This window comes from Bicyclus anynana, chromosome 17 (assembly GCF_947172395.1).
Source record: "Bicyclus anynana chromosome 17, ilBicAnyn1.1, whole genome shotgun sequence".
Classification (NCBI taxonomy): domain Eukaryota; kingdom Metazoa; phylum Arthropoda; class Insecta; order Lepidoptera; family Nymphalidae; genus Bicyclus; species Bicyclus anynana.
This window is the reverse complement of record NC_069099.1, coordinates 8,071,211-8,098,243: the sequence shown is the minus strand read 5'-3', so window position 1 is coordinate 8,098,243 and position 27,033 is coordinate 8,071,211. Positions and strand designations below refer to the sequence as shown.

General features: G+C 34.3%; 1 protein-coding gene across 3 annotated transcripts in view; it reads left to right on the top strand.

Moving 5' to 3' along the window:
• Positions 1–23,321, top strand: part of LOC112054961 (hemicentin-2) — a 119,591-nt gene extending 96,270 nt beyond the window's left edge. For 2 of the 3 annotated variants that reach the window (XM_052886496.1, XM_052886495.1), the window contains exons 4-7: positions 9,499–9,709; positions 15,405–15,504; positions 16,170–16,342; positions 17,311–23,321. In XM_052886496.1, the coding sequence (XP_052742456.1) occupies positions 9,499–9,709; positions 15,405–15,504; positions 16,170–16,342; positions 17,311–17,525 (699 nt within the window). In that variant the 3' untranslated portion in view covers positions 17,526–23,321. The remainder of the gene's footprint in view (positions 1–9,498; positions 9,710–15,404; positions 15,505–16,169; positions 16,343–17,310) is intronic. The other variant, XM_052886497.1, reaches the window with a different exon arrangement.
• Positions 23,322–27,033: the final 3,712 nt, after the last annotated feature.

Genomic DNA, 27,033 nt, shown 5'->3' with positions numbered 1-27,033 from the left:
GATGTCGTCAGTTCACCTGGTGGGGGGTCGGCCAAAACTGCGCTTACTAGTGCGGGGTCGCCATTCCAGCACTTTGGGACCCCAACGTCCATCGGCTCTTCGAACTATGTGCCCCGCCCATTGCCACTTCAGCTTCGCAACTCGATATTTACTCATACTATTAAAAATCTGTAACGTTACGGTCACCGTAGGGACCAACATTGAATTTAATTACCAATAATGAAAAGATAGTAGTAAAACATTTTTTTTTAATTTAAGTCAGCCTGTATGGCGGTGTAATGTTCATAATAATCCTTTGTTTTAGAAAACGGAATTAATTATGATTGTCACAAGTAGATCCTACTAATATAATAAACGCGAAAGTTTGTATGGATGTTTGGATGTATGTTTAGATGTTTGTTAATCTTTCACACCTCGAATACTGGACTGAATTAGCTGAAATTTGGTATTAAGATGTATTATAGCCTGGATGAACACTAAGGCTACTTTTTATCGCAGAAAAATCCGTGGTTCCCGAGGGATTTGTGAAAAACAAAATTTCACGCGGACGAAGTCACGGGCGTCCGCTAGTTTAGCATATTTTTACTTACTTTATATCATTTAGATTAGAAATACGAAAAGAAGGACGTTTTATTCATACATTAAATCTGGCTCAATAAACCATGTACGTATTAATACAGTTATACTCATATTAATAAAGAAGTTTCAAAAATAAACACGAAATGAAATACCTTGTTTGCCCAAAAATATATTATAATTTTTAACAATAAAAACAATTTAACAAAACGCCGGCGTTAAAATTCAACAAACATAATAAACATTTTCACCTGCTCTGTAATCAAACCGCATGTTAATTGAATTCCCAGTTTTAATGAAATACGCACAAATAAAGCGGTGCTTTTTATAATACACAGAGCATTAACGTTTAAAATAAAATAAAAAAAATATTTGTGGCGTAAATAAATTTAATGAGAAAAATCACAGTAAAAATAATTTATCCAAATTAGGTCACAAGATATAACAAGTAAAATATACAACGTTTAATTTCTTAAACCTATAAACAGTTTTCAAATTTTCAAAAGTGGGAGAGAATTCATCTTTTGTTCCTCATTATTATTAGCCGATAAAGGTCCATTACGGAACTTATCGAGCCATGATAGCCCAGTCGAGGCAACACTGCCTTCGATTCTGGACGGTGTGGGTTCGAATCCGGCGCGGGGCATGCAACTCCAACTTTTCAGTAGTGTTCATTTTAAAAAATTAAATATCACGTGTCTCAAACGGTGAAGGAAAGCCTGAGGAAACCTGCATACCAGAGAATTTTCTTAATTCTCTGCAGGTGTGAAGTCTGTCAATCCGCATTGGGCCAGCGTGGTGGACTATTGGCCTAATCCCTCTCATTCTGAGAGGAGACTCGAGCTTAGCAGTGAGCCAAATTTTGTGGTCTTGAGAAGCTAATACAGAATTCAATTCTTAAAATAGGCGTTCATTCAAATCAAACATTGCGCCAAAAAAATAACTTGTTTTAAAAAAAATGGTTCAGGCAATAGGCTATATACTTTGTAACTGAGTTTGAAAATAAATCATCACCATCAGGTGCAAATCTCTTCATCATCTTATCTATCAAAAGGGGAGTTGAGAGTATTTTGATATATAAGATGAAGAGATTTACACCTGATGGTGATGATTGTATAATTAGATGCTGAGTGTTGGAGCACACCGGGTTAGTTATAGTAATACTGCACTGTGACCCGAAATATATACGGTCGAATTGAGAAACCTCCTCCTTTTTTTAAAGTCGGTTAAAAAGGGGAGTTGAGGGTATTATTGTATAGTTAGATGCTGGAGCACACCGGGTTAGTTATAGTTATACTGCACTGTGACCCGAAATACCCCCGGCCACCCTCGCCTCGAATGCTGTTCCTCTTCAAAACGTGTGTCATAAAAGGAAATTGTCACAAAGGGCAAAACATTTCGTGATGAAGGATGCTCTTTTATTTGTGTTACTCCCAACATTCAGAATCGACAGACTGGAAGAAACCCCTCGCAAGGAAGAGAACATTTCGAAAAAGTTGCCAGTGAAGTGTGTTGTAAACATTTTATTTGTAAACTTTTGAGTTTTTTGCTTTCCACCTGGTGCTTCGTCACAATGTTTCGAGATTTAATTCGTTATTAATGTTTAGGCCTTATTTAGCTATATCTTTGTCTTGCTTAATCGGTTCTATCATTTGTTTTATTCAAATTTCTTGAAGAACATCTTAAATATGTCCTTGTCTATGTTAAGTTAATATTCGAAATATGTTATTTACTACGCACTTGAACGAATAAAGCAATTTATTTGTTAATTTGTGTGATTATTTGATTCATTCAGACTTAATCCCTGTAATGATAAGACCATTCAAATTTTGCAAAAGCTGAAAGTTTGTCAGCTTACGCTTTATCAAAGGTAAGCTCGGTAAGCTTTTGAAACTTTCAACCTATAGTCAAAGGTCTAAGCCGTATGTAGTTCATGCATAAACAATAAAAAACTTCTAAAGGGTATCATGAAAAATCATCTTTTCAACCCTTTCTTTACTTCACTGAAGTAAAATATTTAAATTGTACTTTCGAAAAGTTGAAAAGTGACTGCCAACTTGGGCATAATTTTGTCGAGGAAAATACTAAAAATACGATACTAGGACGGTTAAGGGTCTTTACATCCTGCTTCCTCCCAAAGCCAATACTTCTGTCAACTCCATAGTAGTCTATTGCATTTACCAATGACAGGGACATGGGCTTAGAAACTTTGAGCTACTATAGAATGAGGAAAGTCTTTTATTCTTGATTTAAATTTGCAAGTTTTTTCCACTGATAATAAATTATTTCCTACTTACATCCGTATGTAGATATAGACAGTTTTAAAAAAAAACCTTGTATAAATAAGGAAGTCACATTTACTGTAACTAACATCAATTTTTATATTGATTTCTATAATTATAAAATTAATTTCTATATAAAATACTAATGTAAGAAATTTGTTAGCAAAAGTGACTTCCGAATTAAAATTACCTAACTGTTATACGTATTACAGTCTCTACATTTTGTAAGATACTATTTATATAACGGAAATTATGATCAAAAGCGAGTTGTTTTACAGAAATACGAGAGTAAAGAGAGTGACGGTTCTAGAATAAAACATTCCCGACTCTCCGTGGGGCACAAATCATAATTATACACTTTAATTTCACGGCACTCACAGCATCACTGCAATCTCTGCACGGATGCACAGAGTTTAATTGCAAACCGCCCCTATATTGCTTCGCTCTGGCGCGCGCCAACCTGCGATGTGGAAGGAAATGGTTACAGGGATAACGTCGTGCTTTTTTTAGGGTTCCGTAATCCGTATCTCGTAATACGAAAAACGTACGTACGTATATGTCGAATAGAGTCAAATATAAAGTGACTAAAGTGTTTTTCAGATAGCATGGGTACGGTGACAGACAACTGTATGACGTTCATAATGTGTACTATTATCGTGAATCGCGGCAAACTTTCAGAGTGAAACGTACGGTCACGAATGTGTATTGAGAGTTTGTATGTTAGAATTTTTGTGAAATAAGAAAAGCTCTTTTATTATTTAACAAACTTACAAAGTGTATGTAATAACTCTAAAAATTGGAATCCCAAAAAAGTGTATAATTGTAGTCAGTTAAACAAGTATCAACGTGCGTTCAAAAATTTAATTTGTCAACATGTGTATAGTACTAGACCCTACAACGGGCCCAGGCTATCTTGACCGTCACTTGTTCATTTGTAACTTCAAAAATTGGCAGACTGGAAAGGGGTTGCTTTAATAGTTTTTTAACTTTAAATTAAAAAACCTTAGACGTTAAATAAGTTGAAAATATTTTGAAGTCAAGATTAACTGTTTAATACTAGTTATGTCCTGTAGTTCTACCTGCTTAAAAGTTTAGACTAAAATTTCAGATAATTATAGAATTTTGTTACTCAATCGTGGCTCAACGGCTAAATGAAATTTGAACTTGATGAAACTTGAGCTTTACAGATTATCTATACTAATATTATAAATCTGAAGAGTTTGTTTGTTTTTTTGTTTGCTTGAACGCGCTAATCTCAGGAACTACTGGTCCGATTTGAAAAATTCTTTCACTGTTAGCCCATTTATCGAGAAAGGCTATTTATTATTCCCGTATTCCTACGGGAACGGGAACCACGTGGGTGGAACTGCGCGGCGTCAGCTAGTAGTAAATATAGGTAGACTAGACATTTTATGTCAAAGAAAAATATTATATGCCGATAAAACCTCGCGGCATAATAATGTATGTAATAATATATATAGAACTTTTTCGAGCTTGCTTCTGTTTTTTTATCGACGATTTCATTCACGTCACTGATTTATCTTTAGGAAAACTCGTGGAAATTCTATGATTTTCCACCATTACATCCCATTGTTCGTCCACAAAGTCCATTCCACGACCTTTTTCCTAAACCACTTCAAACCTTATCTCTTGAAAGCCATAAAAATAAAAATAATAAGCAGATATCCAAAAAGTATGGGTATTTGCTAAGTAATGAATAAGAAGCTTGGTTCATTTTATTCCGTTATTTTTATTGAACTGCTCGTTGATCCAGTGGTTAGCTTTCGTGGTTTTGGATCACCAGGTCCTAAGTTCGAGTCTATTAAAAGGGTAATAAGGCTTCAGTAATACTTACAACTGATTATCAAAGAGTTAAATATCATCACCCTACCCGCCAACCCGCCCTGGAGCAGCGTGGTGGTTCTAAGCCTCATATTCCCTTTCCTACAAGGAAAGGGGCCTGGTCCTATTAAAATAAACTGATGAATGAATTAAAGATTTTTTACGTATTACTTAAATAGTTTTTGGAAAGTTCCATTTTATATCAGATGCTTCTCTTTACATCTGCTCGTTCCAAAAAGTAGTAACAAAATTTTTTTTTACTCGTTGAGTACTCTAATTTGAGAACTTATTCAAGCGTTAGAGCAGAAAGTTAACCCTCCTTTTGCTTTACCATAGTCAGCTAATAACCAGACACGCTAGACAAGTACTTATACCTAGACAATGAAACCCCCGTGCAATACTAAAGATACCTTTCCTCCAATGAGCTAAGCGATAAACAAAGCTATGATTTATTTATTTATTTATAAATATACTTTATTTGTACACTACAACTATAATAACATAAGGAAGCAGCAGTATACAAAGGGAGACCTTATCGCTACATAGCGATTTCTTCCAGGCAACCTTAGGTTAGATTCAACCTAGATACTATTTTTAATTAACTGTTTTTAGTAATAATTAAGTGTACTTTTGAAGCTCCAATACCTCCATGGCAATAACGCGGGTCTTAAACCCGTGTTCAAACCTGGCTATTGTTTTATCCATACCTAATGGCTCCTTTTCACGTTGGCTGACATGTTGGCCAAAACGATTTCCACGTTGGCCAACATTTTGACGAATGTAGTATTTATAGTGGATGTTTATTGACCAACGTACGTACTAGCCAATTTACTGGCAAATTAGTTGGCCAATGGGAAGAGCGAACACAGTCTGTGAAATTGGCAAGATAGGGGAAAATTCGTCATATTTAAAATTGGAATAAAGGAGAAAATTCGTCATATTTCCAAATCTATAGGGTTAAAATATCCAAATGTACAAGGTATTTTAAACAGGTTATAGAAATATTTTGCTAGTATTCATCTCGCGTCCCCTTCTGTGGCATTATATAAAATATCAACATAGCCATTTATATTCATTCACTTTTATAGTAAAATATTTACGTTTACGTAAAGTACTCATCAGTGGAAAGCCACCTTTATCTCCTTGTTCAACCGACGTAACTTTGAACCTCATTTGCTTTAACACTCGGCTTAAAGTGGAGCTCTATGAAAGTGTACTCTAGACATGACGCTGTGTAATATTAAAAAAAGTGATAAAAAATTTGCACTTTTATCACTTACTTTTTTATTCCTGGTGTATTTTTTTTAATGCGAGCTATTCCGGCTATGATATTGAATGATCAACTTACGCGCTACTGATTAATTATTAAAAGTTATTCTGATATTAAGACATTGAATGGAATTAAAAGATAAAAAATGAAAAATAAAAACATTTTATATTACTTAGGATTCTGTTATTTTTCTTTTAAACTACTATAGTATTTTATAGTTTGACAATAATTTTTAGAAAAATTAAGAAGGGAATTTGTACAGGGAAAAAATATTTTCAGAATCATTCTTAAAGTAGAAAATGTTTCTAATTTGAGCATGATTCTATTAGGTAGTATATTAAAATTTATTTTTTGTTTTAATTTAGATTTATTATTATGGTTTTTATGTGCGTGGCTATGCATATTCGTGGTGTAACTTAGATCGAGGTAACAGCTGAAAATCTGCGCCGCACAGTCCATCATTTTGCTCGGTTTATGCAGCTCAAGGCCGAGATGGTACCTTTAAACATGACAGAGTTTGATGCTTCTAATACTTGAGTTTTGGTATTCATTTGCCAAAGTGGTCGAGGTATCAGTAACTGCAATACATAGGTGCTTTCTTAGGAGGCACAGGTTTTAAATAAACGTACTAAGTCGAGGTTACTACACCATTGATAAGTTCCTTAAAGGCGCTTGGAGGTCATTAGATCAGCTTCACACATAAATTAAAACTATAAGAAATTGTACTGTTGTCATCAATTGTAAGTTATAATACTGTATGATTTTTTTAAAGAGCAACTGCTGGTTTCTTCTCAGCAGAACCTGCCTTCCGAACCGTTGGTAGAATATTTACAAACAGTCAACTGACTTCTCAATAGTGCTTGTAAACTGAGTATAATTGAAATAAATGATTTTTGATTTGATTTTGATTTGACGTTTTTTTTTATTTTTGCTCTCTTTATTCTTAAATGAAGATACTATTTTTTTATTCTTTACAAATTAGCCCTTGACTACAATAACACCTAATGGTAGGTGATGCAATCTAAGATGGAAGGCTAAAAGTCCATACCCCTTTGGGGTTTACGCGACATCGTACCGGAACACTCAATCGCTTGGCGGTACGTCTTTGCCGTTAGGGTGGTAACCAATTAAGAAATCCTTAATCGGCCTAGCCGGGATCAAACTATGGACCTCCGTCTAGTAAATCTTCTATCTAAAGTTGTTTTATATCTCAATTTTCAAACAACGTGGAACATGTGGAACATTATTTTGCGCTCCAATTTAAAGAGATTATAATTATTATTTTGCAGAACCTTGAGTTTGTCCCTAATTCCGTACTAAAATTTAACTCCTGACCTAATTCCGATAATCGTTTTCCGTAATTCCGTGTCATGTTTCAATAAATTTTGATATTTAGTAATTTCAGGTTATAGGAAGACCGTTGGGTCATTTAGTTGATAAGTTTATGATATTATAATCCTGTTTCTGTCTAAGCTATGAACGCAACATTATGGCAGTTGGCTTTCCGCCATGGTGAATTTATAATGACATCATACATAGGTAACATAAGTACAACATAGGTACCTATACACATATTTAATTTACAACTAACTTTGGTATCTCAGATTTCTATATTTTTTCGTAAGTAGTAAGTACGTTGCAAGTAAAAACGTTGCAAATAAAATAAAACATGGTAGTATAAATATCAGTTTTTATATTGCGTTATATTTATTTCAACTTAAATTTGCTTTTACAATTATTTACACTAACTAAATACAATAATATTGTATGTCTATTATAGTTTTTATATTGTATGTGTAATTTTATAATAAGTCGATGTGTTAATATTACTTTAAACTTTGACATAAATTAGTATTTAAATCTAAGACTTAACCCATTGAGTCGATATTATTCTTATAAGCAAACCGAACCAACACTATTTTGTTCCAAGTTATTTTCGACATTGAATGAAATGCGGTTTCCACGCTGTCGGCAGCAATCATCCATGATCACATTTAAATTCGGGTGACGACTAATTTCTATTGCTTCACGTATTTTACAAGGTACTAGAAACTTTTCCCTTGACACAATAGAAGCCTTTTTGAATCTGATATAATGATTCGTACCAGAACCTTGAAGCATGGTCGGCTATTGCTAAACCATTAGTGTCTACATTCTTCATACTACATTTATAACTCCCCGAATGGGTTCAAAACTAGTCGGACATACTCCGACGTTGTATCACATGAGTTTTAGCCATGTTTCCATATAATATGTTAATATGAATAATTCTCACGATAGTTTAAATTCTAAAATAGTTCAAAACGCTTCATTATTATTTCCCAAAAAAGAAAAATTAAAAAAAATGTAAATAAAAGAAATACACCTGTTATTAACAAAGATAACTACATTGTGGGGCGCTATAAGACAAAACAACTCATTGTATTGTAACCCATAAACAGTTAGACGGATAGTAAACAAACAATAAAGGCGTTATAAATTACGAATGTTCATTGTAATTGGGCGAGCAATAAAACGCTAGAATGCAATTAAACCACTCGTTTGGCAAAACATGTAATCTAAATGGCCGAAGATTTATTTTTATGATCCCTAAATTCCCCTTGAATGTATTGTTTCGGCCTTGTCGTTGTGCTATTTAACTAGATACGCGGGGGTGAGATTTTGAAATGGGTCAGTAGGGGCTTAAGGGATGTTTCAGACATGTATTTTTTACGCACAGACGGCGCATGTTTACGAAGCTTAATATTATTCATCAATCACATTATAGCCTATTTTAGTATAAGAAATAGGGATCCTTTGTATTACAGAAGAGGAGATTTATGGGATGGGATGTTTCAGACGTGATTTTTGGAGTTCACTCCTTAAGAATCGAATTTTCATATATTGCCTTCGATATGAAAACAATATGGGGAGTAAAATTCGATGAACAAATGACAGCGTTACGTTTTTTATTCTGCGCACCTTTCACTGTTAGGCCTAGGTATTGAGACGTACGTAGTGTATGCCGCGGGGCAACCTATTTAGACATTCGATCTGAACTCTCATACGTAATGACAAGCGTTAAGCGTTAATGTGGTAATGTACTATGTAACACTAAAAGATAGTAATGATAACCACCGGGAGCCCTAACATGCTACCAAACGACGTATCTGGTGAAAAGAAATAGAACAACAAACCAATAGTGGCGCAACAGTAAATGTCGCCATCTCTTTCATTGAGTTAGGACGAAAGAGATGGAACTAGGACTACTATACCGCCATTAGTCGCTGTTTTTTTTATTTTTCTTCACGAGATAGCCATTTGTTGGAGGCTAAGATGTACAGGACTGACATTTTAATCTACATGCTTTCTGAATCACGGGGGACAAGGCTGTTAAGAATTTCTGGAAACAAAATATCACAGTAAAAAATCGATTTCAGTACCTAATAACTTCATAAGTCGTATAAGCACTGCACCCACAAAGCAGCCATGACATTAGTATTATAATATTATTAACCAATTAACATTAAACTAAAACATTGTCCGCAGGTATCCTGGATCCGCAAACGCGATCTCCACATACTGACAGTGGGTGTTCACACGTACAGCAGCGACGCGCGGTTCGCGGCGCTTCACACTGACGGCTCGGACGAGTGGTCGCTGCGAGTAGCGCACGCACAGCCGCGCGACTCCGGGGGCTACGAGTGTCAAGTGTCCACCGAGCCTAAGATCAGTTTATCGTTCTGGCTTACAGTTGTAGGTAAGTTGTTTTGCCTCTCCGACTAGCGAAGATTGGCAGTCAGTTTCCTGAACTCGTCTCTCTCCTCGCGAGCTCAGACTAATTAGATAAAGACCTGCCTCGCAAGACATTATTTTTCTGTCAAAGTATATGATCAATTTCGATTCGATTATAAACACTGTCTCTATAGAATCGATGTTTCATAGTTTACAAACGTGTCCGTCGGTTAAAAATCTCCGTAAAAAATACCTTTTTGTGTAGTCAAATGTTGTAAAAAACGAACAAAACTACTAGTTTAGTATAAGATATGTATGAAATCTAAGCACGTTTCGTTTTCCTTAGAAAATGGCAGATTTGTTCGTGAATTTGGGTGCGATACTATTCCTTATGTATTTAGTCTGAGTTCGCGAGGCGAAATAATTGTGCGGCGCTCGCGATACCGGTCCACTCTCTGATGACTTCTTTCCGCGACTAACGCCTTTTCTACCAGCAACCTTTCCCATCAACATGAGCTGTAGAAGCTCGTATGTCTCGTGTCGTAGCACGTGCCGTAGATACGCGACTTTTTTTGTCTTGACGGTCTGCAAAAGTTCACACTTTTGATTGACGCGTCGCAGAACTTCGGCATTCGTCACTTTGTGAGTCCAACTGATAGCCAGCATGCGTCTAAGCGCCCACATTTCGAACGCTTCTATACGTTTCCTGATGTCCTCGTTTACTGCCCAGGCTTCAATTCCGTATAGAAGTAAGCCAGATGTAACAATGCAGGAGTCGAATGCGCAAAGGGATCTTAAGAATGCAATTGCAAAGAATTTGTTTTTATTTAGCAGATACAATTATCAAGTGCAGTTTACACGTGTTACATTGACGCGCGTTTTGCTTTGATGTACAAGGATAGCTCAATAAAATGACGCGTTTTTTTTAAATATAAAAAAGCATGATAGTGTTAATTTGTATAAACATACTTACAACCTTGCGTCACAAATACTTACAATAATGCGTAAGTCTTTAAAAATGATTTACGCATTAAAAGGATAGCTCGATTAAAAGAAAACATTTTTTTTATTTAATAAAACATTATGATAGTGTTTGTGTTGTAAACATACAACCTCTTACACTACTATGCGTGAGTAATTATGATTGATTCGCGGCGAGTAAAACTTGAATTTATTTTCATAGGTATTGCCTCAAAAGCACGCTGGAATCCGCTTTCTTCTTCCTTGCCTCTTTTTTATATATCCTTGAGACAATTTGAAATTATTATATCCTAAAATTTAATATTTATAGAGTAAAAAATAATCAAGCCAGTCGAGTTTTATAATATATCTAGCTGACGCCGCGCGGTTTCACCCGCGTGGTTCTGGTTCCCGTAAGAATACGGGGATAATATATAGCCTTCTTTGATAAATGGGCTATCTAACACTGAAAGAATTTTCCTAATCGGACTAGTAGTTCCTGAGATTAGCGCGTTCAATCAAACAAACAAACTCTTCAGCTTTATAATATCAGTACAGATTAGATTGCTTGTTTCTTAAAGCTGTAAAATTATGGTTATTCGCAGTGTTACTTTATTAATGAGTCGTTAAGGGAAAAATTTAAAGAAATAAAAATATTGACTGTACATAGTCAGTATATATTTGAAAATTTAGTATATGTACATAAACACGTAGGCAATTTTAAAAGAAGGTGTGATTGCAATAATATTAATGTCAGAAATAAAAATAAAATTGTTGCACATCACACTAGGTTACAAAAAATTAGCAATTCTTTTAAGGGCAATTGCATACGTTTTTATAATAAACTGCCACATGAAATCACTGGCATGTCTCTCAATAAGTTCAAAGTTTTTATTAAACGTAAGCTTATAGAAAAGTCATATTGTAGTGTCAATGATTACGTAAATGACAAAATTGCTTGGAAATGAAATGTATTACATGAAAGGCTACTTATATACCTATTGTTAAATGGTGATAAACTAAAAAAGGATAAACCTGGCTGAGTTTGTTGTGGGCTCTTCTCGGACCAAGGCGTGTTTAGAACCCTCGTAACTTTAATTTTAAGTTTTCAAATAATTATTAACACCATTATCTTAAGTTTAACATTATTTATTACCTGACGTTTCGAAAGAGCTTGTAAACTAAGCCTATTTGAAATAAATAAATTTGGACTTTGACTTTTGACCTTGACTTTAATTTGCGATGATAAAAAAAAATTGATATAATCTAATTCATAACTAAACTACAGTGCTTGCGTTCAAAGAAGCCACCGATTAAACTAGCAAAGCTGAGAAGGTAATAACAAATAGCGAGGCTTTCTCAAAAACAGTTTTAATCCCCTTACATGTGTTCCCGTCTCCGGCTTAGCAAGCACAGCTTAGAACTAAGCTCTGACGGCAACTTTCAGCTTTCTTAATCGTAGGCTTTAGTCGAGCCTGTAAGCGGATACCTTTGTGGAAATTGTACATATAACTGATGTCCGACTTAGCAGTAACACGGTATATTTTACTTATCTTCTGTACTTTTATTATAATGGGAAGAGGTGAAGTTTGTTAGGTTATAAAGGTAGTCTCAGGATATACTGAAGCGAAGAAAGAAAGAGAGAAAGAAAAATATTTTTATTTGGTCAGCTAAAAACTTAAAACTAAGCTTTTGTATTATACAAAGAACAAGAAAAGTGAAAGTAAAAGCGCACTGACCAAATAAAGGTCTCCCACTCAGCTTAAAGCTGCAGCTAGCTGCATCGCTGGTTTTCAATGGAAGCTTTTAAAAGGGTGACATCACGGACGCAAACAACAGTTATTAAAAATAATAAAAAAAGTATAAACAAAAAAAAATACTTAAATCAATGGATGTAACTACAAAAATATAAAATACTAATAACTAAATAAACAATGCCTACAAAATAATAAAATCACTACAAGTACTACATTACACTAAAACTTTACTGTATCTTCGCTTAACATCAGGTGAGATTGAGGGCTAACTTGTAAAAAGAATAAAAAAAAAAACTACCTACCTACTTAGCTCTATTAAATGTTGAAACTTTATGATCAAAACTTCAGTTTCTGCTGAGTTATTAAATATTTTTTTAAATTTATGTTTAAAAGCACAAGTAGATTTAACAGACCAATAGAAACCAACAGAAAGCCTCGTTGTTTATGAGTGTCATGGACTTCATATCCCCGTGTTCCCAATGGAACGGAAACTACGCAGGTGAAACTGCGAGGCGTCTGCTAGTAATGTATAAATGCGAAAGCTCACTCATCAATTTTGAAAACCGCTGGACATACAGAAATGAAATTTGGCAGGTCTATAGTTGGTAGGTGTTTCGCTAAGAACGGATTTTACGAGGGGCGGACGAATCGCGGGCGTCCGCTAGTTTCTTTATTTTTTTATATACTTAAATATAAATATACATTTTTTAACATTTCTTAATATAACTTAACAGTGTGACATAAACTCAATTGAGTTTTTCCGCACAACGGCATTCGTCTAATATATTACAATAATTATAACTTAAAATATAATACAAAACGGACGCATACCCGAAGTAATAAATTTTTATCAAGTGAAGGTATGGCATTGGATAAAATGTACTACAAAATAAAGAGGTTGCTCCGACTGTACCTTGTTAAGCTCAGTTATTCTTATGATACTGAAGAAAGTATTTTTTGAGATTCTCCTTTATATTCCTTGAGTTGATCTCCTGCTTTAGGTTGCAGGGCAAGCCATTTAGTAATGTTGGTATAATATACTCCAGCGTTTGCCTACCATACAAGTTGTTACATTGTGGAGTGATGAGTTTCCCTTTTTATACACTACGAGTTATTTTTGGTAGTATGACCTTTTTTTGAACATTTGTTTTAAAAAAATTTTCCACTAGTACTGTATATTTGATTTTATCATTTATCAGCATTAATCTTATAATTAGTATAGTACATAGTTATATAGAACCTCACTTAATTAGCTTAGTGGTGGACATAAGATCCAGGACTCGAGTCCCGCAACACTATTGAGGCGATAGTGTTCGTACATCCTATAGTAATCCTAGATTAATCTTTAGGACGATGTAATGGTGAGTTCACCAGAGTTTTTGTAAGCACTTGTGCACTTCAATACCGCATGAATAACTATACTCAACATATATATACTAATATTATAAAGCTGAAGAGTTTCATTGATTGAACGCGCTAATCTCAGGAACTACTGGTCCAATTCGAAAAATTCTTTCAGTGTTAGATAGCCCATTTATTTAGGAAGGCTATAGCTATATTTTATCCCCGTATTCTTACGGGAACAGGAACCATGCGGGTGAAACCACCCGGCGTCTACTAGTCTAAAATATAGCTAGACGTCGTGGCCAAAATCGGTGACAATATGACATTTGATTATACGATTAAGATCTAATAGAATTTATTATCTATGCTTCCGACTTTGTTTCTTTATTATTTATGGCTGCTACTAAAACGACGAAACGTTGATCACGAATTTCTCTATTTGTGCTACTTTTCTTCATTGACATTAATTGCGTTATTTAAAAAAATACTCAAAAAATAACTTTGTTACAAAATTTATAACATATTTTTGTCTAAATTTACTGTTTTGGAACGAAATATCTAAAACAATAAAAAGAGCACTTTTTAATTTTTATTTTATTTACAGAGCTATTAAACGCCTTGAACAAACCCATTAAATAAAAAAGTTGGCAATAGTAGGATTTAATCAAATGTTATTAATCTTAATTTTATTTTTTGTTGTGGTATTACCATTAAAATGGCTTCTCATGGGAAATTACCCTAAAAATGTTAGACATTTTAAAGATGAGCTTTTTATACAAAGAGGATTTAAAATATTCGTTAAAATGGACATAAATTACAATGAATTAGAATTAAGATTTTGCAATATTAATAATTTTGTTCAGATACATAAAAAATGGAATATTTTAAATTTGTTTATCTTTGTTATTCAAATTGAGGCGTCATTTTGTGTCTAATGAAAAGTTTAAAGGAAAATTTACAAATATAATTTGTGTCTTTTATGAATATCATTTTGTCTTGTTTTATTTTTTAACCGAATTCAGATTATTTTAAAAATTAGTACAAGTTCAAAAACGTAAAACGTACCGACTAAGACTAAAAAGGGAAAAATAACATTATAATATTTTCTGCTGCTTTGCTGTTGATTACCTGCTGATCAATTTGATGGCGGTGCTAAGCCGGTGTCGTGTTAATAAAGGCAGATAGAGCGCACGGAACACGTCGGTGACGTAACCGTTACAAACATAAAATTCAAAAACGAATATATTCTCGAGTTAGTACGACACGAAGCAGCGCATCAGTAATTTTCAAAAAATTCAACAAAAACGGCGTCTTATATTTTATTAAATATTTTTACAGAACTAAAGGTATAAGATTTCGTATTTTTTTATTGTTTACTGATTATTATATTAATTTCCGTAATTGTCGTTAGTGGATATTAAATTTTGAAATACAAATTATGAAAATGGTTGTGTATATGCGGATGTCAAGGAGACGCGTGACGTTTTTTATTCACTGGCTTCACACGCTCCTTGTAAAGACTCATTCTGGACATTCTTTATTCTGTGGGTTCAATATACCTATTCTTAACCTACTGATATCATATTATACGAGATTTCTTATAACTCCAGACAATAAGAAGGGAAATGATGTCGATTCAATAAGGATGTTTTGTTTCAGTGTCGAAAGCGGAAATTCTTTCGGGGCCGGAGTTGTTTGTACGCGCCGGCTCCGATATTAATCTTACTTGCATAGCAAGACACGCGCCAGATCCTCCGAGGTAACTTTATTTTATCTATAATACTACTTTATTTCCTTTTATCTGTCGGTCAGCACGGAACCACTGATGCGTTTCTTGTACTTACTTTCCATATCGTTTCCAGTTCGTACGGACGGCTTCAGTGTGCTCGTGGCGTTCGAGCCGTCCACATCTCTTGTTGTGTAATTCTTTATGGGTTACTTGAGATAGGCTGGGAGAGTGACTTGAGTGGAAAAGGGGAGTGTTAGATATCTGTCAAAGGATCCTTTAACCCTACACACATCGTTCACAAGTACGTGACTCCACTCAAGGTCATTCTCTGCCTATCTAGGGTCTTATTTTGGTTACAGTTTGATTTGTTAATTAAGGTGTCCTGACAAATGTTGTGAATCATAATCTTATTATAGTGCTAGCAATACTTACCTCACCTACCTACATACTTACGACACTTAAGACACTTACGACACTTAAGACAGGCTAGGCAGAGCGTTATTTTACATTACATTGTTTTGTGCAAATCTTCCAGGAATCATAGATTTTTTCATTGTCAAAAAGTAGCCCATATAATAATCCAGAGTATAATATCCATTACAATTCTTGAGCCTTGATTAGCATTGATGTCTTTTGTTGTTTTTTTACAACTTCAATATACTTACAGCAGCACAGTTTTTTATTATTTAATATAGTATTAACCTGTCTAGTTTCATCTACTGGTACCGCGGCGCGAACGTGGTGAACTACGCGCAGCGTGGCGGCATCAGCGTGGAGACGGAGCAGCGAACGCGGACAAGTCGGCTGCTCATAGCGCGCGCCTCGCCGCGGGACTCGGGGAACTACACCTGCGCGCCTAGTAGCTCTGGTAAGTAGGTATAAATACCCAGAGACTCCAGGTATTATATGCCCGCCTAGTATCTCTGGTAAGCACAACTGCCATACATATGCCTCTCTAATAGATCTCGAGGAACTACACCTGCGCGCGTTTTAACTCTGGTAAGCAAAACTGCCATGAACGAGTGTGCCTAGCCATGCTTTGTCCTAGAACTAGGGTTAATACACCTATGCACCTAGTCGCTAGCCTAGCCTATGTAAATGCCTCAGGTAAGTAGGTATAAATACCCAGAGACACTAGTTATTATATGCCTGCCTAGTATCTCCGGTAAGCATAACTGCCAACTGGTATAATAGTCTCTCTAACCCAGAACTACAGGAATTTCAGCTGCGCGCCTAGTAGCTCTGGTAAGTAGGTATAAATGCCCAGACACTCCAGGCCTATATATGCCCGCCTAGTATATCTGGTAAGCATAACTGCCATGCGAGTGGCTTATATGTATATTAGCCTGTCTGTCGTGGAACTACATCTGCGCGCTTTGTAACTCTGGTATGCATAAATGCCATGTATGTGCCTTATATTAGTCTCGTCCTAGAACTCGAGGAACTACAGTTTCACACCTTGTAGCTCTGGTAAGCAGAACTGTCAAGCGTGTGCCTTATACTAGCCTCGCCTAGAACGTGGTGTACTACGCGCTGCGTGGCGGCATCAGTTAGGCGGAGGACGAAAATTCACACCCATTTCGGTTTCATCACGACAATATACTGGAACGCTAAATCACTTGGTGGTGCGTCTTTGCCGGTAGGGTGGTAACTAGCCACGGCTAAAGCCTCCCACCAACCAATCACATGCACATAAGAATTAACAACTCCAAAATATTGCCATAAAACTATTATTTTCCCACAGAACATCTACTTGTTTCGTCAACTCAACGTCAACAACAAAAAAATATAAAGTTTTGTAGGTTGTAGTAAAAATTCTTTGTCTTTTGTCACCAGATTCCGCATCAGTAGTAGTGCACGTAGTCAGCGGGGAGCGCCCAGCGGCCATGCAGAGCAACGCCATACAGACTACGTCTAACTACGCACTAGTACTACTACTCACACTTAACATAAGAAAAGAGTTCATTGACACCATTCTCCACTCAATTATGACTCTATATTTCCAAACTAAGTTAAAATATACATCAACTCCCTCAGTCATATCCAGATGACCTGAAAATGTTATTGTATAAAGGCATAAAATGCATGATAAAAGTTAATAAATTGGGGTAATAAGAAACGAATTACTATAGTTACGTATCTATCGTCTGATTTAATTAGATAGTATTGTCACATGAATGTTTCAGTTGTATTTTTATGTTGTACTGATCGTTAAATTGATAACACATTTCCTTGAGTTAGTGCAGATTGAGTAAATACCTTTATTGTTTACAATTTGTAATGAATGTTATCATGTAAAGATGATAAGAAAAACATATTATAAGAAAAAGATGATAAGAAATGTAAACAGACAGCAGTTTGCTTTTACTAGGCGAGCATTATGCAAATCAGTTGAGAAATTTAACATTTTAACCTTCTTTATCCAATTATTGTATTATTTTTTTTCAGTTACATTATATTTTCGAATTCACGGTTCATGCCAATTTAAGCTTATTCAATCTGCACTAAACTTTAACTATAGTATAATACAATAAATAGTTAGAATATAAGTAAGACTAGTATAAAAATTTCTTAAAGATACAATAATGACAAGCAAAATGGTGTAAAAATAGCTGTTACTCATAAGAGCTCTTTCACACTAGCGCATCCTTATCGTAGACTTGCGTTGAACGTAACTGTAACGTCGCGATCACCTAACGCAAGCGTTATGTTAACAATAATAATGATGCTGAGTAATAAAATACTGCGCAGACGCAGTCGAGACGTCATGTGCCCCGCAGTCTTTTAAAATGTGAGATTCGTAAATTATTCGAGTCACTGACTGACTCTAGCGCTATTTTGTTACGCCGTTTTTATACGAGTAACTTGATGTGTAAGGATCGAAATCATCACTAGTGAATTACATCATAGTATCGTGTTAGACATATCTAACCAGATATTGTAGATAAAGCGAGATAGATATACGAGTTAAAAGCTGACACTGTCGAAGTGATAAAATCATTTTTAAGTACTGAATAGCGCTACAGATGACAAACACCTCATCGTTCGTCAGACATGATTATGTCGTGAACAGCTTGCAAGCGAGGTGATCCGATGACGATGCGGAGTTTATGTATTGAGTGTGTGTCCATATAAATAACATTAACCGCACGAGAGGAGTGGTGCTGACATGCTCTAACGAGTTATGACCCTAACACCGCCCTTCGCAAAAGTTTAATACAACAACGTTAGTATTAAGGAGCTCTAAAATTGATTTTTGTATACCATCATCAGTAGTACCTAGTATGTAAATATAAATAAAGTAAATTAAAAAAAAATAGTAAGGTATAAATAAAAATTACATAACCCAAAGAGCGTAAAGCGTGACATTTACAAAAGATGGAAACAAGATGACCTATTTGTGGCTCCAATCCAATGCTCATAAGTACGCTCTAAGCCGAGATCCGTGACCTTTATCTAGTTGTCCCTAAACTTATTCTGTAGAGAAAACCATTCGCCATACTCTTGGTATTTCAAACAGTAAATATCATCTCCGCTCAGCTGCAATACAAAACAATATTATGAAACATCCAGTATTTAACTTACTTAAAACCTTGTTTTAGTCTTGAGATTATTATTTAAAAATAAAATTAAAGTCAATTTGCAATTACTTAAATGAAATTGTACTCGAATATCTTATTTACGTTTGTTAATTTTTTTGACATGACTTGAAAATTTTGGATATAGCATTTGTCAATACAAATTACAATTAGTAATCTATGGAAATATACATCTACAAAGGTAAAACGAAATTTATCCATTTACAAAGTGGAATGTAAACATTTAAATGTATCGCAATTTACGTGAAACATATCTTGTTTAGAATCAAATTAACAAAGTAAACATTCCGTTATCAATTTAAATAGTTTTAAACGGGTTTTAATCATGAATGTGAAATGGTCGTTTTATTTGCCTCGGTTCATTGCGAAATGACTTTTGTGAACACGTATAAACGTTCAATAATAAATTGTTATTTATTTACAAGAAAAATGCAAACGGTGAACGGGGCAAGCGATTGATATCCATGAATCTGTATTGTGTAAATATACACCAAAATGGTTTTTATGGAATTTCGTATTGACATTTGGTAGATTTATTTTAAACAAACGCCGATTCTTTTAATTACTTTTTATTTACTACGTTGTGTGTTATAATACTAGCAGACGCCCGTGACTTTGTCCGTGTGAAACTTGATGTAAACTTTCAGCTTTATTCAGCTATAGATTATCATATGGCTATATCTTCTGGACATAGGCCTTTCTGGGAACGTCCCACCACACACGATGGATCACCTTTCTTGTTTTGTCACTTCCGATTACCTTTTTAAAGTTTTCATTAAGCTTGTGAAAATTGTTATAGTAGGCCTCACTGTCTTGAACCCATTTTGCCCTAAGACTTGTTGTCCAAAAAATATCTACTGCCACATCAACTGAATAAATCTTTCAAATACTTTCAAAATATTCTTTTTAACATAAAAATGGAACCCACTGCAAATACGTATTTCACTACGTAATAAATATGAAAATGAAGTAAACCTATTATTTCAAACAATAAAGAACTTTAAAAATTGGTTAATAAATGACGAAGTTATGAGGTAAAAAAACATACGCGTCAAATTGAGAACGTACTCCTTTTGTTGAAATCGATAAAAATGTAATTAAAAAAGAAACTAACTCGACAACATAATAACACATCCGTTTTAGAGAAACTTAAATATAACTTAACCTCTATAACACATAATATTACTGTTTACCTATAATTTTAAATTAAATTAAGAGTTTTATTCAATTATAATTGATTGCAGTTATTTTGTTACAGACTTCCTCACAAGCAAATTAATTACAAGTTATAATTATTTAACTTTGCCAACTTTTGATTAAATGGTACACACAGAATATTAAAAAGGCAAATTTACTTTGCTCTGATTTCGATAGAAATGATTTTTTTTATTTGAATAGCAAAAATCAAGCTCAGTAAAATTTGATTTATCACGCATTGTTTTGTTTTCCATTTTAGATAGACACATTTTTTTATAAAATATACGGAAACATTATTTTCAATAATAAGAGTATTCAATTTTCAAAATTCAGAGTATGTACGGATAAATACAGCATAGCAAAATGGTAATTTAATATTAATTTTGCACTTATTTTACACACATTTGAAAAAATATTTAGTAACTCGTAATAAAATTTTCATATTCCCAGCACAACAATCAATTATTATTAATCATTATTAATCAGTATTAATCATTAATACGGAACAAAACTCTCCTTTTGACATTAAGAAAGTTAGTATACAGTCAGCTAGACTGTACAAAAAAAATCTTGAATATTTTGTGAAGCATAATTCTCTTTTATTTTACATGCATGCAGTTTCCTAACCAAGTTTTCTTTTACCGCTGCAGTAATTCATATTATATTTATTTGCTTAAAACGTACATAACTTTTAGATTTTCATGGTTTAAGATGTATGCCCGTGATCAAACCCCCATCTAACCGAACAAAGTTGAACTCCTAATTCATTCGACTATCACTTATGTTATTTATCGCTCTCGTTTGTAAGCCCCACCATTAGCGTTGTATGACGTCATTCAATCATTAAACGTTTTAAAATTTTCATTCCGCAACGCGTCTGTTTTTAGCGGATTGATTCAATAATTTCAATGGCTGAAAATAGGAATGAGGAAACCTGCATACCTGTGAATTTTCTTAACTCTCTAGGTGTCTGAAGTCTGCCAATCCACATTTGGCCTGCTTGGTGGACTAAAGCCTAACCCTTCACATTCCGAGAGGAGAATTGTGCTCAACAGTGAACCGAATATGGGTCGTTAATGATGAATGAAAATAGCCACACAAGCTACCAATACCAATTTTGTTATATATTAATAGAGAAACATACTAGGTGCATGCAAAATGAGTCAGAATCTATAGCGTAATTGATAAGGACATCAATATTGCATAACTCATTTGTGACAGTATTATTAATTACCCTGTTGACAGCCTCTAATGAACATTTCCATTCGCTGCAAACTTTGTTCGAGACTTAGATAGATGTGCGAATGTAAAATACGTGACATGGTCTCTGAGTTATATTAAGTACTCGGTATTGGTATTTATATGTGTAAAGTAATAAATTATGAATCTAGCTAACACTACATTATTGTTAATATTGCGTGGGACAATTATAAAATACTAGCGGACGGAATTAAATTTTTCACAAATCCCACGGGAACCATGGATTTTTCCGGGATGAAAAGTAGCCTTTGTGTTAATTCAGAGTGAAATCTATATCCATTCCAAATGTCAAATTTCAATCAAATCGCTACAGTAGCCGCAGCGTGAAGGAGGAACAAACATACACACACACACACACACAAATCTTCGCCTTTATTACATTAGTGTGATACGTTTTGTCTTCTTTCTATGTTTTAAAGTCAATGATGTAAGAAGAAAAAAGAGGTAGATATATACCTAATATACATAAACCACTTTCGATGTTTACAACTGGCACACAAAAAATATTTCATTGGCGTTGTCAATGGCGCGATGACAGGCTGCGACTGAGCTCAGGTTTGCTAATTAGCATAGTTTTAACGTGCCAGTTGCGGTGCGCGCATAACCTATCGAACCCTTTTTCTCCTAACATCATTGATGAAAATGGTAAAAGCGACTTTTTATTTAATGTATTTTTGTTTATAATAATAGTTTGAATTGTATAAAGAAACAATAAGGTAATCGATTCTTTGCTGTCCTTTCGACAATAAAGTTCATGATGATAATAATTGAATGTATATTTAATATTATTTAAAATTGGCTTTCATTTACAAAAAGTTAATTGCAATTTGTAACTACTGTTACGAACAGTTAACGAGTAAGAAAAAAAATATTAGAGAGCTGAAAATTCAATCTAAGTTAGCATTTACACATGACTTATAACTTTTATTATTATATAGTTCGCCAAATGTGAATTTATCGTTCATCTTAAGTTCATAATACGATTCCTTTACGCATATTTACTTAGTTTGGTGTCTCTGAGTGCTCATATGTTGCAGTGTAAGTCAAAGGTTTATAGCTCATTACAACAACTCAGCACCACTTTATGTGGTTAGTATTCTTTATATGGATTTGTATAGATGTATGCTCACTGTAAATACCCTTAGCCAGTGATTAGCTTCTATTAGGTATAGTAAAGACTACTATACCTAATAGAAGCTAATCACTGGCTCACCCCTACACTGGTATTGCAAGCAGCGCACGACTGCACCGGTCTAGCGGCGGTGACAGACTGCCTTTTTGCCCCCCTACCAGTGCATATGAGAGAGTGTATGTGGGTATCTACTTATGTAGACACAAGCACTCACTAAATCAACTTCGAAGCGTCACCGTTTGGCTCGAAAGTGTGGAAGGCACGAGGAAGTGTGGATCGAGTGCCAAGTGGCTTTAATGAGCTAAGACCTTGGTTTAAAGAATAAACGACAATTATGTCTCTACATGAATTGTACATACTACCTAAGGATTATGAAGCCATTATAGTGTTAGTGGCAAAATTATAATCATCTAACGAAACAATGAATCATTGTCATTCATTACAATAAGATTAACATATTATTATAATTAACTGCAATTGTAAATAAGCCTCTGTAAATTTCATATAGAACAGTATGTAGATAATAAATCTTAAAACATTTAAATAATTAAAAATATGTCTATACACGTCATTCGATTGCATAAAAGTTCCATAAAAGTTATAATAAATTTAGTTCGAATTGTAAATACATTTTGTAAATAAAAATGTTTTACGTGTTATTTTATTGAGTTTCATTTGACTCCTGCCCTTTATTTATTTTATCACCATGACTTTGGATGGGTACCAGAAATTTTGGACTTTCTAAAGTTGCTCAGTTCTACTAAGTTATTCAATAGCTTGATGTCTAACGGGGAGTAAAGATTGATATTAACATCGATATAAATCGTTAGATGGGAACCTCCATACTAAAGAACGCACAATTTTATGTAATTACCCAAAGATGTGCACGCAAATCTTATCTTAGTGCGTAACAAGCGTATGATGTGAGTGGACGTGGACGTTTAAAAAATATTTACTGTTTTTTTTTTCAATTTAATCCCTTAATTACGCCTTCGTGTTCGTTTTGGAAGTGTAAAAACACAAGCCACAACATGAATAAAGAGAAATGTGTTACGAGTGATGACGTACTCTATATCTAACGATCTACGATCGATGGCTATTAGTATATTATATAAAGATTTCCTAACATTCTTTATTATGAGGAGGATCTTCGTGAGTTAAGACGGAGGATGTACCACGATAAAAACTGTTAATAATAAAACAACTGCTGACGAGTTCCTAGTATCTTGTGCGCCTAACATGACTCTGACCAAACGAAGATATCGTGAAGAGAAATAGACAAAATTCAACAAACCGGAACGTTGACGTAAGTATCGATATGTATTTCAACGCGTTGGGGCGAAAGACATGGAACTGGGACTACTCCGCCTCCATTGGTCGATAATTTGTCTGTTTCTTTGCACGAGATAGGTCTTTGGTCGCGTGCTAGGCATATTAAAGAAAAATAAAAAAAATACGCTTTTACTACAACGATACCTAGATAGATATAACTAGAACGATACGATCGATAGATAGATATAACTAGAAAGCCACGTTATTTGTGAGTGTAATAGGCTATATTTTATACCCATACTATCAAAATAACGAAAACTACGCGGGTGAAACCGCAGGGCGTCGGCTAGTTCATAATATTCATCAATGATTCATCGTCGTCATCATCATATCTGATGCTGAGTCACCTGCATCCAGCGAATCCCTGCGACTCGCTTGATGTCGTCAGTACACCTGGTGGGGGATCGACTAACACTGCACTTACAAGTGCGGGGTCGCTATTCCAGCACTTTGGGACCCCAACGTCCATCAGGTCTTCGAACTAAGTGCACCGCCCATTGCCACTTCAGCTTCGCAACTCGTTGAGCTATGTCGGTGACTTTGATTCTTCTGCGGATCTCCTAATTTCTAATTTGATCACGCAGAGGTACTTTTACACAGCTCGTTCCTTCAATTCGTGTCATCAGTGTTTGATATATTATATTATGGAAAATAGTCTTGTTCACATGTACCATTTAGGTCATTTTTTTTTTCTGTCTCCTAAAAATATGGTTGAGAATCGATTAGGAATCGCATGTAAGTAGTTTTTGACCGCTTTTGATAGGCCGCTCGCAAAAATTGCAAAAGTTATAAACAATTAAGTAAAACAAAAAAGGAGTTCGGTTTTTGACTTATAACTCAAAAACTATTAAAGATATTTCTAATCTGACAAAAGATTAAAAAAGAAGAGGAAAATTCCTAAAAAAAGTTCTAGTGTCAGTCAGTAACCGAACCCCATTTTTTTATTTTTAGTTAATTGTTTATAACTTTGCAATTTTGCGGGCTTAAATTTTTTCAAAAACTACCTACATGCGATTCCGAATCTAATGATATATCAACCATATGTTTAGGAGAGGGAGAATTTTTTTTTACTTAAATGGCACATTTGAACAAGACTAAAAATGAAATTTGAATTTGTATGATAGTGCAAGAGATAAGCGCTCTTAAAAAAAAAAATTGCTATTGCATTTCATACAAAGACAGAATTATGAAGATAATACCTTCCTATATTTTTATATAAGTTTTTACTGAAATAATTTTAAATGTCGCGGTATTTTAAGCGCATTGTTCAAAGAACGCCGCTGGAATAACCCCATTCTGTCAAAGGTATTTTTCGACAATGTAACTTTATATAAAAAATCGAGCCTTAATTAAAATCCGTTGAAAGTTTGTCAGCCTTTGTCTGTGTGTCCTCTTAGCTGTTCTCGGGTATAAAATGGGGCAAACGAAAATTTTATAACGATTTATGCAAAGTTAACATGTCACATGCAAGCGCTGGAAAACTTTTGAAGTTATATATACTTGTGGGAACTATGTTCATTATTTATAATGGTAATTAAAATAATCTGTCTAGTGGAAGAAACGACGCTGCAGAGAAAGAACATCCTTTGGACAAATAAGCTGACATTGAGTCTTTTCTTTTTCTTCTTTTTTTCAAAATTATAAAAATGTTTTTACCAAACTAAAAAGCGAAATACAGCATCGCATGCACTACCCTCTCAGTCATCTCAGCGCGATCAGCTCGAAGGCGGCACCAAGGTAGCGATGTGTTAATTAAAGCCATTTCTTAAAGAACTGTTTGAAAACCCTATCTTTATGATTAACTCTAAGTCTGTCAGTTGTGTTAAGTATTCGTAACTTCGCCAAACTTATATCTAATTCCACCATATTAAATAACTTTTAATTATTTTTTTGTTCAAGTCTAAAGTTGAAATAATACTTTGGACAAACAAGTCTGTCAGTTGTATTAAGTATTCACAACTTCGTCAAGCTCATGTCTGTTCTACCATAATAAATACCTTTTTAAAAAACAATTTAAATTATTTAAATTGTTTTTTAAAGTGAAAAGAATAAAAGTTTCATATATGTTTGTCCTTATATTCAGTGAAGATGCAATCTAAGAAGGAAGTGGGCTTACTTGCTAAAAGTACTCGATATCATAACAAAAGATTTGCTGGGCAGTTTCGAGTTGAGGAAAGAAACAGAAAATACTCATGGCAAATGGCAGGAAACGTGGACTCCAGACCACAGAATGAAGAATGTCCAGAATGAGTCTTTACAAGTAGTGTGGTAAAGCCGGTGAAACCCATAAAAAACCAAACATCACGCGTCTCTTTTTTCATAATTTGTATTTAAAAATTTAACACTGACAACAATTACGTAAATTAATATAATAATCAATAATTACCAATACTTTATTGTAAAATACTTTATTGTATTTCAGAATTTAATAACAATTACGAATATTAATATAATACTTACCAATAAAAAATAATCCATCTTATTTTTTTTTTTGGTTTTTGTGAACAGTTTTTAAAATATTTAAAAACATAAGACGCCATTTTTCTTGATGATTCTGAAAATTACTGATGCGACGCATCATGTCGAGCTGACTCGAGAATGTATTCGTTTTTGAATTTTGTATTCGGAACGGCTACGACACCGTCGTGTTCCGTACGGTCTATCTGACTATTATTCTTTAATCTGTGCTTCAGACGAACATACCACTGTTTAGGAGTTATCGGGGTTAGAGACATAGAGGAACAACTTTTGGTGTAACTTGCTTGGATAGTTGGACAAAAATTCACGGCGCCTTGCTCCTCCGTCTCCTTTAAAAAAAATCATACATTATTATAATTTACACTTGAAGACAACATTACAATTTCTTATAATTTAACTTCCTGTGATAAAAAGATGAAACAGGAATAACAAAGTGGAGTTTCAAAGCACACTCTCCAAATTATAAGTAGATCCGGTAAAAAGCTTTATAATGTAATATAATTTTCTATTTAACCAATTCCACTTGCTAATAAATAATTTATTCATTAGTTTGATAGGATT